The sequence below is a fragment of the Neofelis nebulosa genome, chromosome 4 (assembly GCF_028018385.1).
Source record: "Neofelis nebulosa isolate mNeoNeb1 chromosome 4, mNeoNeb1.pri, whole genome shotgun sequence".
Lineage (NCBI taxonomy): Eukaryota > Metazoa > Chordata > Mammalia > Carnivora > Felidae > Neofelis > Neofelis nebulosa.
The window spans coordinates 72,947,802-72,963,036 of record NC_080785.1 but is presented as its reverse complement, the minus strand read 5'-3'; the positions used below and the strand labels follow the sequence as shown (position 1 = coordinate 72,963,036).

The following is a 15,235-nucleotide window of genomic DNA, read 5'->3' as shown; positions in this document are numbered from 1 at the left end:
TTCTAGGTAATTAAAAACCTTGTATGAATTATCCAAGATGGTAGGTACATTATTACTCTCACTATGACTATTGTATCATTGTTGTCTGTGGTGGTGATGATGATGATGATGACAACTATTAGCTGAGACCAGAAAGCTCTTCGCTGAGTGTGAACTGGATTCTGCTACAGAGAGGAGTTGGGTCACCATGGAGGGAAGTGACCTGGGACAGCTTATGGAGGCAATCACCTGAGTGCTCTGAATGCCTCGATGATGTTCATAGTGTTTTTTGTAGGTTTCTTGTGTTTTTGTCTGTTTATATCACATGCATTGATCATGTTTTCTTTCTGTAAGAATACTTCAGAGCAGTACTGCATTCCCTACCCTCTGTAAGTTCTAGCTGCAGAACCCTTATTAAGGCAGCTTACCATCCACTTCCCTGAATAAACTTGAAGGGCTAATAAAAAACAACTTTGAATTTATAAATGGAACAATGGAGGTCGTGACTGGCAATGCATTCTGTCAGGGTACATGTTTTCAAAATCATTTTTCATTCTATCAGTGTAATCTAGAATAAAGTTGTGATTCTTGTAAAACAAAATTTTTTTTTCCTCAGAGGTACCCCTGCCCAACAGAATATTGTTTGATTTGGTTGAGACATTTGTGGGAAGACTTTTTAAAATTATCATCAGATTAAGAAATGTATCTGAGAAGTGGGTTAGACCTCCACACTTTTTTTAATTTTTAAAGAATGCTTGTTTTTGAGGGAGAGAGACAAGAGTGTGGCCAGGGGAGAGGCAGAGAGAGAGAGAGAGACAGACAGACAGACAGACAGACAGACAGACAGAATCCAAAGCAGGCTCCAGGCTCTGAGCTGTCAGCACAGAGCCCAATATGGGTCTCAAACTCAGGAACTGCGAGATCATGACCTGAACTGAAGTCGGATGCTCAACCGACCAAGCCACCCAGGTGCCCCTAGACCTCCACACTTTTATTTTCTGTGAGTTATATGCAAAAACAGCCTCAGCTTCTTAACCCATGAAGCATATAATTCAATAGGGCTACTGATTAAATGCTTGGCCTGGGAGAACTTTGAGTTAGACTATTTGCACAAAATATAGTTGTATTTTATTCACAGCAGTTCTAACATAGCATTTCCCCACTTGGGTTTTAAAAACAGAAATTCATTCTCTGGATTTATTCTGAAACTTACGTTTTAGAATTAAACAGCAGAAGAAGCATATGGAGATCTCACTCTCACCACATCATTTTGGAGAGAGGAAAATGTGTTCCTTAGTGTACAGAGGAGCATAGACCCCATATCTGCTGATTCCTGGTGCTCTTTGCCTTGCTCTAGCCACTGATGTCTCTTTTATGCAGTTTGTTTCCTCCTTCCTCTTTCTCTCATCCCCCCGGGCCCCAAGAGCTGTAACAACCCTTCCTTCCACTGAAGTTGGTGAGAGTAAAAATAATCCTTTCTCCCTAGGATTCTTTTTCTAGGGAACTAGATAAATTCTGTGTGTTCATTGTAAAAGTCCATGGGGGGAATTCCTTCTTTGATTTATAACAAGAGGAGAACCAGCAAGGCGAAGAATCAATTTGAAGAGGGTTGTAAAATAAGTGACTTTTCTGAGAGCTAAACTTCACTATTTGAAACTGCTTCAATTTGAGAGAAGTCAACTAGTAAGTGGTCCTGTGCAGATTTGTAAGGGAGTAACCACCAAAAGAAGCATTCTTTCACTTTCTCTTGTAGAGAACTGAACGACCAGGTACTTTTGTCCCAGAGGGTGATGTTCATTATGTCTCTTATGATTTTTAGGATCTGTTCCAGAACCTGGAGTGGTAATATTATTCACAGCTGAAATGAATGGATGGGGTGTGCGTCACCTGGAAACAAAGTTAGGTCTGAGGACATAGCTTTCTTGGGCTAAATCTTCGCTGTTCCACTTTCATACTCTTTTCAAAGCACAGGTTATGCCTTATTTCATGGCATTGTAAAATTTGGGATCTATCATACTGTTTAGGTGTGAAATAATTTCAAAAGGACAATGAAAGTAATATCCAGTGGAAATGCCTTCTCTGCTCCATTAAATTCTTTAAAGATTCTGTGACACTATTTTTCTTGAGAAGTCATTTCAGTTGCACTTTTACTTGTTTTACCCCGACCAAAGATAATACTTGCCTAAAGTTCTAAGACAGAACTATTGCTTTAAAATGCATCATCATGGTTGTCTCTCAGTTTTGTTCTTAGAGATGGTGAAGAGAATGGAGTGTGTGTGTGTGTGTGTGTGTGTGTGTGTGTGTGTGTGTGTAGGGGGAGAGAAAGATAGATTTATGTCTGGCATGCTAAAAAATAATTACATTTTAGAACTTTATTGGTTGACTATCTGTCTTTCCAAACATCTATCTATGGGGAAGTGCAAATCCTCATGCTTTTAAATTGATGATTCTATGCTTACCTTACTGAGTGCAATGTTCCTTAGGATTCCACTTCAATCATTCTGATAAAGTTTTAAGTATTTTCTGATTAAGAAAGGTTAAGTTATTCCATAAACATTTTACTTATATTTATTCCTTTCTTTTTGATACAGCTGAACAGCTTGTTCCTTTTTCCCCTTGAATTGTTTATGCGTGTTAAGCAGATGTCTTCATCAAGCTGTCTCTGATGATGTCAAAAGTTTTATAACTAATTCACAATGCATCAGTATGGAAAGAGTAGTTATAAATTGTTCCTTCCAGGGTGCCCTCATCTCTGCTGAATGTCATGGGCAAGAATAAATTTATAGCCTTTTGCTTCCATGGAAAATTTTCTGAGTATGGCAGATAGATGTTTTTGAATAGTCAAAACCAGTACAAGAAATATGCCATAAATTTTATTTCATTGGAAATAAGTAAAATACATCAGACAGAAATGGTCTGCGTGCGTGCGTGTGTGTGTGTGTGTGTGTGTGTGTGTGGCAGGCTGGGAGTGTAATGTTATTTTCAGGTCTTCAGTTGGAAGGCATCTATCTGACCAGCACCAATCATTACTATTGTGATGATCAGAATTACTATTGGGGGCATTAAACTGTATCCAGTTGATTCCTGGTATGATCATCTTTGGAGGACTAGAAATCTCTGACAAGGTATGTGTGAGGCTGAGAAGGTCAGGGAAAGGTAAGGTCAGCCTTCTGTGGAAGGACACAGCTAAAAGAAAAACACAATAAAAGGCTATTTTGACCTTTGTATTCTGACCTGTTTTGAGGACAAGGAAGAGTAAGAGAACCTAGCACTTGATGTGGGACTGGCAGGATAGTCACAAACTTTCTTTCTAATCTTTCTGGATTTTGTAAGTCACAGAATGAGGGGAGCATGAAGGAGTAGCCCACAAGATGAGGTGGTTTGGGGTGTATTCTATATGGGCTTTCTAGTGCAAAAAAACCCCTCTCCCATTTTTTCTGGATGGGTCACCATCCCCAGACATGTCTGCACTATGTGATTAATATCCCTTTCAAAGTCTTTGACCATGGTTTATTGAACCATGGCTGGCCCCCTAACTTCAGCTGAACCAATCAGATTTTCTTGTCCTGCTATTCACAACTGGGACTTAGAGACGAACATCTATCTAGTATTTCTGTGTACCTGGAACAGAAAAATGCGAGCTCGGGAAAATTTGGGGTGGCTTGTGTTTACCATGAGGACTGGGGGAGCAGAGACCCTGTGATCTATGTTCTGTAGACAAAGAGAAGTGTTAAAACATATACTTAGAAAAAAAGAGACAAAAGATAGAGGGAGAGTGTTCCCGGTCTTCTGGTCTTAGTGTATAGTTCGTTGAGTAGCTGAGCTGTGTTTCAGATCTTGACTTCCATGAGGTACTCTAGATTCTGATAATTTTTCTCTTTTTGTTTAAATTAGAAAATTGTATTCTCTGTTACTTGCAACCAAAGTGTCATAGCATTATTAGCTCAACAATGAGACTGCCCAAATATCTGCCCTACTAATTCACCATTATAGACTTATTCCATTGGTTTTGGGTCATGTGTTTTGTTAAAGTCCATATACTCCTATTGGGGAGGGTGTTATAGAAACAAATATTGCATAGGGCCAGTCCTGGTGTAGATTATAGAAGATTTTAGGTCACTTATATGACTTCCCAGACACATTTCCATACATTGGTGACAATGCCTGTTGAGTAGGGGTTTAAATACAAAGGGTCATGTTTTTAGAAAGCCTTTGGATTATCTTCTCTCCTCATTAAATTTTTCCTCTCTTATCAATATTTTTAGGGGTCCCCCAAAATGCTGCATTAAAGGGCAGGTTTAATTGAGGACAATCCACAGCCCCTGCTCCAAGAGCCATCGTCACCCTATTAGTGGAGAATAAGAGTAAGCCTTTAGCTCTACAGTCAGGATCCTCCTCTGGTCTGGGAGGTTCACAGAATGTGTCTTTTTTTGATAGCACTGCATGAGTTTTTGTCCCAAAGCTTTTTCCCTCTTCCTGCCTCACTACCTACCCAGTTTCCTTCCACCAGAGTGAGCCATACCTTAGCATACTTGGTGAAGGGGAGAAATTTTAGAGTAGCCTCATGGACCTCAGCACCCTTAGTCAATATGTACAGAAGTGACCATGGTTTAAGCAATCAACCAGAGGCTTTTCAAAGTCATTGCCATGCACTGTGGTGTCAGGTGGCTCCCCTTGGAGTCCCATGAAATTATTTGTGTCTATTGTTCAGTGGGGCTCTTCTACCTGACTTTTCACTGGAGGAGTTGTTGATGGATTGCTAAGAAGGAATGTTTTTGAGGAAGGGGAGTGGTGCCTGGATGGAGGAGATACAGAATTCAAAATGTGAGACTCTCTACAAACAGGTGATAAATAAAACTGAAGGGAGGATCTAATCATATCTCTCAATCAGAGCATGTTTGTCTGTCTGTTAGCTGGTCTGTTCCCACAGAAACACATACTCATACTCTTCCTTCTCTGCACTGACCCCTGTGCTGGCCACAGTCCATATGAACTTGTTGATGGGCTTCTACCGAGCTCTCTTGGAGACTGAACTCCTGCCCCCACCCGTGTCCCACCATTCCTCACAAGACCTAGGCCCCTGACTCTTCTCTGAGACCAAGAGTAGAAGAAGATTTTAAATATGCAGACAGAAGGGAAGGTGGCTGGAAAAAATACATACCCCAGCCCAAGAGATAATACCAACGCAGGTGTTGCTCCTCAGTGAACACAGCCACCACGATGAGTGTGTGCAGGTAGATTCCCTCACAGAGCATCCAGAAGTAGTTGCATGCCATCATGTACTGGTGAAAAAAGTGCAAAATCTTGCAGCTCAGCTGTCAGAAAGAAATGGAGAAAGTCAGTGGAAGACACTGGCAACGGTCTGACAGTGAACAGAGGGTAAATGCGAAAATGAGCCAAAGTATTAACATTCAGTCTGCAGGGCATCTCCCCAAGGATCTGTGGACACGCGCCACCTCTATATCCACAAGTCAGAATGATAGTGTGCAGAGCAGTAGTATTACAGGTAAACAGCCATCCAGGGCGATGGAAGCCTACTCCTCAAAATGCTCTTTTCCTATTACATTCTGGTGACTTATATAGACTAGAGAGGTTGATTTCCCTGCAATGTTTCTGAGGCCTATAATTTTTGAGAGCATCCAAGGATTTTTCACGTGGCATTTATGGCCCTTTTTCTGTGGCCAGTGAGGCAAATAACCCAGAACTTGTTAGTGATGTTCCTAAAGTTCACTGATCTGTTGGTGAGGTCTCGTTAGCAATACAGAGGAGAGAACCAAGTGATACATTTCTCAAAAATGAGCCAGGAGCTATGCTGAACCCAACTGATGTGAGTGATTTTGTTTTCATATGGGAGGCTTAGCTTCTATATTGAGATCCAAATGTTTGGTGCACAGAGATTAGGATAGCAATCTTATTTAGTACTCAGTGCAGATGTAGGAGCCATACCTCTGGGGGAATCAGAGCAGCTACATAGTGTTGTCTGTAGAGAAATAATCATTGCTTCAACTGAATAACAGAATACCCTAAATTATTTCATAGTCACCTTTAGAATAGGGCTTTTCATCTTGGCACCACAGATATTCTGGACTGGATGATTTTTGGTTGTGCTGGCGCTGTCCTATGCGTTATTTGGGTATTTAGCAGTATTCCTGACCTCTGTCCGCTAGATGCCAGTAGCATCCTCCACCCATTCATGAAATCAAAAATGTCTCCAGACATTACCAAATAGAGGAAAATGCCCCTGGTTGAGGAACTCTACCCTAGATACCTAAATACCTAGAGTATTTAGTGGTGTTTAACTCTCTCTAACAACAATGGCAACAACAACATTTAGCATTTAAGACTTGGGGCATTAGAGATGATTATCTGCATTATTATCTTACCAAATGCCCTGCTTTACATATCGCATTTTGAATCTGACCAATTTTGGGCCTTTTTTCACTAAGGAAGGTAGTCATAGCATGACTGTCAGTACTATAGTAACCTTCTTAGGACTACACGTTTCTATTTAATGCATAGCAGTAATAATTTATTTACTGACAATCCAATGTGCTCAGTCCTTTTGGGACTCATAGAACATAGGGAAAAGCCAGCTGGGTCCACAAAAAGGCAGATATTGCATTTTCAGAGATAGAAGCAACTTCTGATTCTGTCCAAAGTGGAACAGTAATGCAGAGAATTCAAAACATCAGGTAACCCAAAAGTAATTAATATTTGGCTTAGGAAGGCACTGACTTTTTTTTTTTCCATCTGAATGGCCTCCTGATTGGAATTATTTGATTTAATTTTATATCAGTTTGTATTTGCTATGCAAATACTTGCTATATGCACACGAGACTCAAACATATATTTGAAATAAGAAATTCAGTTGACTCTCACTACTCTTATTTAAAAGCCCTATACCTTCTGGGTCAAGAATTCCAGTGGAGATGTTTTGCCAGCCACCACTTGTGGAGGAAGGGAGAGGAAGAGAATGAATATGACAGCCCTGTGCAAAGATGTGGTTCTGTGTCATCCACAGCAGCTTTGGCTTCAGGTTTTACATACAGTCAATTCTCATTACTCACAGTTAGTTATGTTCTATAAAATTGCTGCAAAAACTGATTTAGCAAATGCTGAGCCATTGCTCCTAGGGGAAACACAGGGTTAGGTTCCTATAAGCCTCTGGTCAAAATATTTTAATCAGCCAATCAATATCTAACTTCGTTTTATATGTTTCTGTTTAATTTTTTTTTTTCAACGTTTTTTTTTTATTTATTTTTGGGACAGAGAGAGACAGGGCATGAACGGGGGAGGGGCAGAGAGAGAGGGAGACACAGAATCGGAAACAGGCTCCAGGCTCCGAGCCATCAGCCCAAAGCCTGACACGGGGCTCGAACTCACAGACCGCGAGATCGTGACCTGGCTGAAGTCGGACGCTTAACCGACTGCGCCACCCAGGCGCCCCTATATGTTTCTGTTTAAAGACACCTTATTTAATATATATTCTTGATTTGTTAACATTGAACTTATGACCAACAGCACTATAACTTCTGCCTGAGGGAAACTCATCTAGCATACCTATTTTTTCTGTAAGGTGTATCACAGCCAACTTGTACTTAGGAACATGACAACACTTTGGCACTATGCTTGGGGGCTATTTTAAGCAGTGATATCACCCAACAAAAGCAACAAAGTGTGAAAAACATGGCATTTAAATAGACCATGAAAAGGACATTTATGCTATGAGAGATGAAATAAGAAGACAGAGTGTTGCCTTGTTCAACCTCAGCTGGGAATGTGTACGTCAAGTGACTCAGTGTTTTTTTGCTACTTCGTGCATATCTGTAAATGGCCATGGAAGCACTGAGAATATGGATTTTGGACTTATAAATAAATTTTAGCAAGTAGACAAATTTGCAAATATGGATCTGTCAATAATGAGGATCAATTATATTTGGGTTCAGGGTAAGATACTCTTTGGAGGGCAAATGGCTCAAAAGTTCACAAAAATTCTGAAAATGACCAGTCTATTATTTCCCCCCCCCCCCCAATTTATCATGGACATGATTGGATATATCTAGATGATGAAGTTGATTATTAAAATTTTATAAAATTGGTTACCACTTAGGTCAGTGGTTCATAACTAGGGTTGTTTATCTGTATCACCTGGGGGACACTTACAAAATATGCATAACCAGACCTCATCTCCCTTCTGTATTTTCAAAATATTTTAGGAGTTTCTAATGTAAGTTCCTACTGAAGAATCATGTGCCTGAGATATTCAAGGTCATTCTGTTGCATTCCACAAACATTTACAGAGCACCTAATATGAGCCAGGAACTATACTAACTCTGTGAATATCAAGATGAATAAGGTGTAGTCATATTATCTCTGGCTTGATCATAACCTTTCCCTCAAGGATGGGGTGAACCAGGTATTCAACAGACAGACAGGGCTTCTGCTGAGGGTTAGTGCTTCACATCATTCTGGGATAGTTTTCTGCTTAGCAGAATGAGGTATTAAAAGATTCACTCTGAGCTCAAATAAGCTAAATAGCTTTTTGGCTATTTTTCCAGGCTGTGGTCACAATACTATAATTTTGGTTAGAGTAATGATTTCCAAAACTGCAAGACATAATCTATATTCAAATATAACTAGATCACTCCCAAGTAATACAACAAATGTTCCAAGCCAGAAATGTGTGGAATTTGTGAATTATTTTCTATTTTATTTTCTTCATTAATATGGACTACAAAGAGATAATTCTACTGTGAATGATATGCATTCTAAGAAATAAAAGCAATAGTATCTGCTTTGGCTTCAGATAAACCGTTATCACCATTTAGTGTCATTATCTGCTCATAATTCAATAGAACATAAAATTTGTTGAGCAATAATGTCACTATCAAGGGAACAGATCCTACAGTTTTCTTAATTGGGTATACTCATCAGACAAATCTATGTTTCCCATCAAATAAGCATGAAGATATTTTATAGTACTGCGATTAAAAATGGAATTGGAATTGCAGAGCAGAAATTTTCTTTAGTCTAATAAATTAAGTCAGCCTCAAAATCCTATAGAAGATACTCAATTGTGGATTTTATTCCAATTGTATCTTTCTTTTTTTATGTTTATTTATTTATTCTGAGAGAGAGAGAGAGAGAGAGAGAGAGAAAGAAAGAGAATCCCAAGTAGGCTCCATGCTGTCAGTGCAGAGCCTGACCACAGGACTCTGTCCCATGAACAGAGAGATCATGACCTGAGCCGAAACCAAGAATCAGAGGCTTAACCCACTGAGCCACTCACACGCCCCTCCAATTTTATCTTTCAACACACTTAAGAAAATTCTTCCCATATGTATAGCATGGGAAATATTGTGTGTCAGTGTGTTTAAGAACCATTCAACGGGGGAAAGAATGCCTCCATATGAAAACTGCTTTGGAATTTTTTGTTGTTGTTTAAGAAAAGACCAACCTTACAACAGGTAGTCAGTGTTTTTGAGATGTTCTATTGTGCTGGGACAGGGGAAGGGCTTTGGGTTGAGAAGTAGAAAGGAAATCAGCTATTGCTCCATGGAAGCAATGTAAGCAACAGTGGGTCACAACCTATATCCTACCTTTAAGCCATTGAAAAATCTACCACGAACCATTCCTGATACCATTTGCCCTATGGGTATGTTACCAGGTCTAAAAGGGAGCTAGGGAATATCATCTTGCCTCTGAGAACTTATTCCACCATCTTCATGATGTCTGAAATGCCACATAATTTCATTTCTTTAGCTTACGATTGTTTTCCTTATTAAAATGTCACACCTCTGGAAAGGATTGCACATTTTAATCCTATCATTCGTAGAAAATTTAGAGTAGAAGAATTGAAGAAATGAAAGGGAAGGAGGGTGGAGGATACTAGGAGGTGCAGATTTGGAATGTGGTATAACCAATGCTTATTACTCTTGTGCTGGAGGAAGGCATTAGGCTGGAAGATTACAGCTGTCAAACATAGATCCTACTTCCAAGAAACTTAGTGTCTTGAAGGGCCAGGGAAGGGCTACCAAAGGTAAGCTTTGTCCACTGGAAACCTTTGGCAAGGGCCAAGCCAACGCATACTTCATTCTCATAATACATTTTATATGTGACCAAAAACTCTCCTCTTTTACAAAAAAAAAATACTTGCAATTTCTCTCTTTCATTGATAAAATGGAATATCAGGTGAATAGGTTCAGCTTCTATATTAACTCTATCAAGTCGAAGTTGGCAAGTTTATTCCTAAGTCGTGTTTTAAAGTAGAAATAAAGTTTGCAGTAGGTTCAGAGTGATTTTGAGTGATTAAGCATGATTATTTATATTTCCCTGAAGCTTCTAAAAATGTTTTCTCATCAGTTCATTTTAGCACAGAAGGAAGGGTGCAAAGTTATATTTACTTGAGCCAGGGAAGAGGAATCGATAAGCAATCTCTAGATAATTTGCTTGAAGGAAAAGACAAAAAAAAACAAACCCTGAATAAGAAGGATTTGTGGCCTATATTGGTTAAATTTACCAGGTTAATCTTTTATTAAATTTTACTCAGTGGTCATTTAGATTACATATTGAGTAAACATGTAATTACTGTTAAATATGTGTCTGCCTGATCATCTTTTTGTCTCTGCTGTTTTTTTCTATCTCTACCCACAGGATTTAAACCCAGTGATACTTATACAGTAGGTGAGCAGTAGGTGCTAATTAAATCTAGATGAATATGGCTTTGGATAGTGTTTATAATGTTGTTCATCTGAAAGTATTTCAATTCCTAATTTATTTCTCAAGTGCCCAAACAAGAGCTGCTTAATCAAGATTTAACAAATAAATTCCAGGGTCCTTTTTTCCTAACAGACCTATGGTTCTTGCAAATGTCTGCAGGGGTCAGGCTATTGATACCAATAGAAAACTTACAATGCTGGGTGGGATCCCTGGCGGGGTGTGGGGTGCCCTCCTGAACCTGTGATGTTCTTCAAAGTTTTGGGATTTTTAGAAGGTAGCATCCCCAAGGTCAACTATTCCCTGTCATTTATACCCATTAGCCCTGGTACAACAGAGATCTTCAAACTGGGCACACAAATTCTTTCTGAAAACGCTACCTTTCATCACGATTTGCAGTTTATCTTAATATGTTCCCAGTCTTGAGATAATGTTTCAATAATGTATTTAAAAATACAGTCACCTATAAACGCGGTAGTTTAGTTTTGGTAATATACCTGCTTGTTACTCTTTAACAATGGTTCACAATTTTCAATTATCTACACTACATGTAAATCATCCAGAACTTTTCAAGGCCTTTGAGCTTATTAAAATCCATAGTCACTTGTTTTTCTCATAAGGGAGAAATGCAAGACTTATTTGTCAGCTAAATTGAGTTGCATGTGACATTAAGAGGGATGCTCTCCATTGAAGTACTATTTATGGATGCAATTGAAACATTTTTCTACAATGGCCATCTTTCTATGAGACCTATTTAAAAGTATGTCTTTTGCTGCTTCCCTTATCATTTCAATTAAAAGAAAACAGGCTTTTGTCTGAGTCAAATATACTCAGTCTTTTCTCCCCACCCCACCATTCCAAACAGCATTTCTTTAGAAAACACAAAATCAAGAGAAAACATGCTCTCAAATGATTGAAAAGGTCCTACTTTATGGGCACTTCATCAGTCTACCCCCAACTTTGAGAAAGAATTTTGATTTCAGGATAGTTTTATTATTTTTATTTTTTTATTATTAAAAAAAATTTGGGAGGGCGCCTGGGTGGCTCAGTCTGTTAAGCGTCCGACTTCAGCTCAGGTCATGATCTAATGGTTCGTGGGTTTGAGCCCCGCATCGGGCTCTGTGCTGATGGCTCAGAGCCTGGAGCCTGCTTTGGATTCTGTGTCTCCCTCTCTCTGGCCCTCCCCCACTCACACTCTGTCTCACTCTCTCTCTCAAAAAATAAAGCATTACAAAATTTAAAAAAAAATTTTTTTAACGTTTATTTATGTTTTGAGAGACAGAGAGCAAGTAGGGGAGGAGCAGAGAGAGAGAGGGAGACACAGCATCTGAAGCAGACTCCAGGCTCTGAGCCATCAGCACAGAGCCCGATGCGGGGCTCAAACTCACCAACAGTGAGATCATGACCTGAGCCAAAGTTGGATGCTCAACCAACTGAACCACCCAGGGACCCCTGATTTCAGGATAGTTTTAAAGTATTATTATTGAAGAAGGGTTTTCATAATTAGCTTATAGTTTTATGTGAAAAAATTTACAAATGTTCCCAATCTCTGTGATATGATTGGAGGTATGTGTTTATTTCTCATTCATTGTAAACATTATTTTACCCAGTTATAGGACCAAAACAAAATGGGAGATATTGGATCTGATGAGATGAGGGATGTCGAGAAGCATTTTATTTCCCTTACTTAATCATTTGAAGTTGTGGATTGTATGTTGAGACATATTATGGGAGAATGAGATATGTGAATGTTTTGGTATATAATCAAAGAAAGGTAAATTATTTTACATTTTTAGAGTCAAGGACTTACTTTTTCATCTTTCCTATTGCTCTTCTTTCCTTCTAAAGCAATATCAGTGCTATAAAGTTTCCAAAAAGGCTTAGCGGAAAATTAGTGATGTTATTTATCACTGCCATTGTCTCCCTTTTGTAAGTGGTCCCTTATCATTCTGGAAGCTATTTTTAAGCAAGGAATGAGTTCCCAGCAGAGAAAGACGACCAGAAAAACAACCCAAAGTGTCCTCAAACTTTCATGTGCATAAGCATTTCTGTACAGGAACGTATGTTGTACTTGACAGATGAATTAAGGGATTTTGGAGCATAATTTGATGATTTGCGAATTTTATTTTAATAGGCTAATGTTAATACCCAACACCCCTACTATGATACAACTCCACTATACTGCTTCTCTCTTTAGGCTTTCATTTTAAGGAGAATAATTTGTAAATCTCTAAGTAAAACTTCGTATTCTTTAAATCAATTTCTTTATTAGGTGACTGATTATTTTGTGCTATTAGACATGTCTTCTGTTTCCCCAACCTATCAACCATGGAATTGCATTCCAAATGTGCAAAATTTAGAGGGAGAAATGAGAATGTGTCTCTAGAATGTGATATAAATTATTTATTTTAAGGGTACCTTACATCTGGCCTGACCCCTCATGTCTTCAAATTTCAGGTTTCAGTGAAGATTTTCACCTTCTTGTTTTTACCTGAGGTTTTTCCTGCCTATAATATGTCTGCTTTTCAAACTAGCATTTACTTTGCTCTATCACAGGAGTGCAAATTTTCTTTTCTGAGGTGTTTTCATTTCTTTTTTTTTTTTAAATGTTTATTTATTTTTATTTTTGAGAGAGAGAGAGAAAGAGAGAGAAAGAGAGAGAGAGAGAGGGAGGGAGGGAGAGAGGGAAGGAGAGAATGAGAGTAGGGGAAGGGCAGAGAGAGAAGGACAGAGGATCCAAAGCAGGCTCCATGCTAACAGCACAGAGCCCAATGTGGGACTCGAACTCACATATTGCGACATCAGGACCTGAGCTGAAGTTGGACGCTTAACCGACTGAGTCACTCAGGAGACCCAGGTATTTTTATTTCTAAATGATATTTCTAAATAGTCAAGGTCTCAGTATCTTCCCATGAGGGTGATTTTTGATTACTTTTTTCAGGGCAACTTCTCTGTAGAACTTTTTGTGTAGCTGCAATAGAGCTACTCCAAAGAAATGTTTTGTGTCATTTGAGGGTGTGTTTGGATGTGTGGATCAGGAAATACTGGAAAGGTCTGCTTCTGGTTTCTCCAGGGAAACATGTCATATTGGGCCCAGGGCCATTGAAAGAGGGATTTTATACTTTCAGAGTCAATGTGGGGCTTCCTTGGGAGACAGGAGTCAGACCTGTAGGGGCAATGCAGTCTCCTGTGAATGGCTCCCTGGATTAGAACTTTGTCTGTGTTCTAGCCACTTCCACACAGACAACCAGAACTGTTCACAGATGAAAACTGGGGTGAAACCATCCAGAAGAAGTAGGAGATGGGAAGGAGTGATGAGTAAAAATGCAGAGAAGAAAATCTTTGTAGGAGAGAAATAGGCTAGCCACATCTAAAAGCCAAAACAAAAAGGACTCTGATCTTCTAGTTAATTTTGTTGGAGTCTGATAGGTTTCTAGAAATCACATTTCTGTTCTTCTCTGAATGTTCCAGGAAGAGCTGGCCAACATATATATGTACGTCAACAGGGCACCAGCCGGCACTGCATCTCTGGCTTGTTCTGCCTCTTGTAGATCATTCTGTCTTGTGTGGGCACAAACTTTTGGGAAATGGAGGCTCATCTCCCTGATCTTCCCTGAATTATTTGGAACTGGAGTGAACAGTGCTGTGAATTTGTGGGCAAAGTTTTGTTTGTCTACCAGGGAGGATGGATCAAATAAGACTGACATTCGTTTAAGCTGGTAATTTTCCCAGCTCTCTTCTCTTGAAGTGAGAGGGTGATTTTGATACATGGAGAACTAGAAAAGGAATATTGCTTAATTTTTCCTCTTTATCCCTTCATATATCTTACAAGCTTGAAAATTCCCTCTAATCTACTCCTTGATATTGAAGTCGAAAAGGTATGGGTATGAGTTCCTGAAAGCCTCTTATAGCGTACCCCTCCAAAATAGGTTCAGTTCAAATGTAATAACAAAAGAGTATACAGTGGTGATCTTCCTATGGGGGTGATTTTCTCAAATTTTAGCATGCATCAAAAAGCACTGGGAGGGGTTGTTAAAACGCATGTTGTTGGGCCCTACTAATAGAGATTATGATTCCGAGGGTCTAACATAGGACCTGAGATTCTGCATTTCTATCAAGTATCTGGGGATCCTGATGCTGTTTTTCCATGGGCCCCTCTTTGAGTGGATTTAGGGTATAGATGTAATTTCCTCAGTATCTGACTCCTGTTTTAGTTACTTGCTGGCCTTCCAGTGCCGATAATCCTAATTATCTATATTCCAGGAGACTCACAATGCGGTGGGAGAAGTCCCGACTTTGAGTCACATGTATACTAAAACCTCATGAGGAGAAATTACAGTACTTTTTGTCAAGATGCCAGTGCAGTTGATAAATGGAGGAGCAAAAAGGCACTCATATCAACTTGAAAACTGTCAACTTGTACAGTCTTTAAAGCTAGCTGAATGAAGGAGAAGAATCCCCCAGTCAGAAAGTCAGCATTAAATAACTTTGTAAGGAAGTACCACAATCTTTCTGCAGAGGAATTTCAGGATGTAACATT

The 15,235-nt window shown here is 39.2% G+C and overlaps 1 protein-coding gene across 1 annotated transcript in view; it reads right to left on the bottom strand.

Annotated features, from left to right (window-relative positions):
- CALCR (calcitonin receptor) overlaps positions 1-15,235 on the bottom strand; it is a 156,519-nt gene that overhangs the window by 13,434 nt on the left and 127,850 nt on the right. The window contains exon 8 of the mRNA XM_058725081.1: positions 5,141-5,294. Coding sequence (XP_058581064.1) covers positions 5,141-5,294 — 154 coding nt within the window. The remainder of the gene's footprint in view (positions 1-5,140; positions 5,295-15,235) is intronic.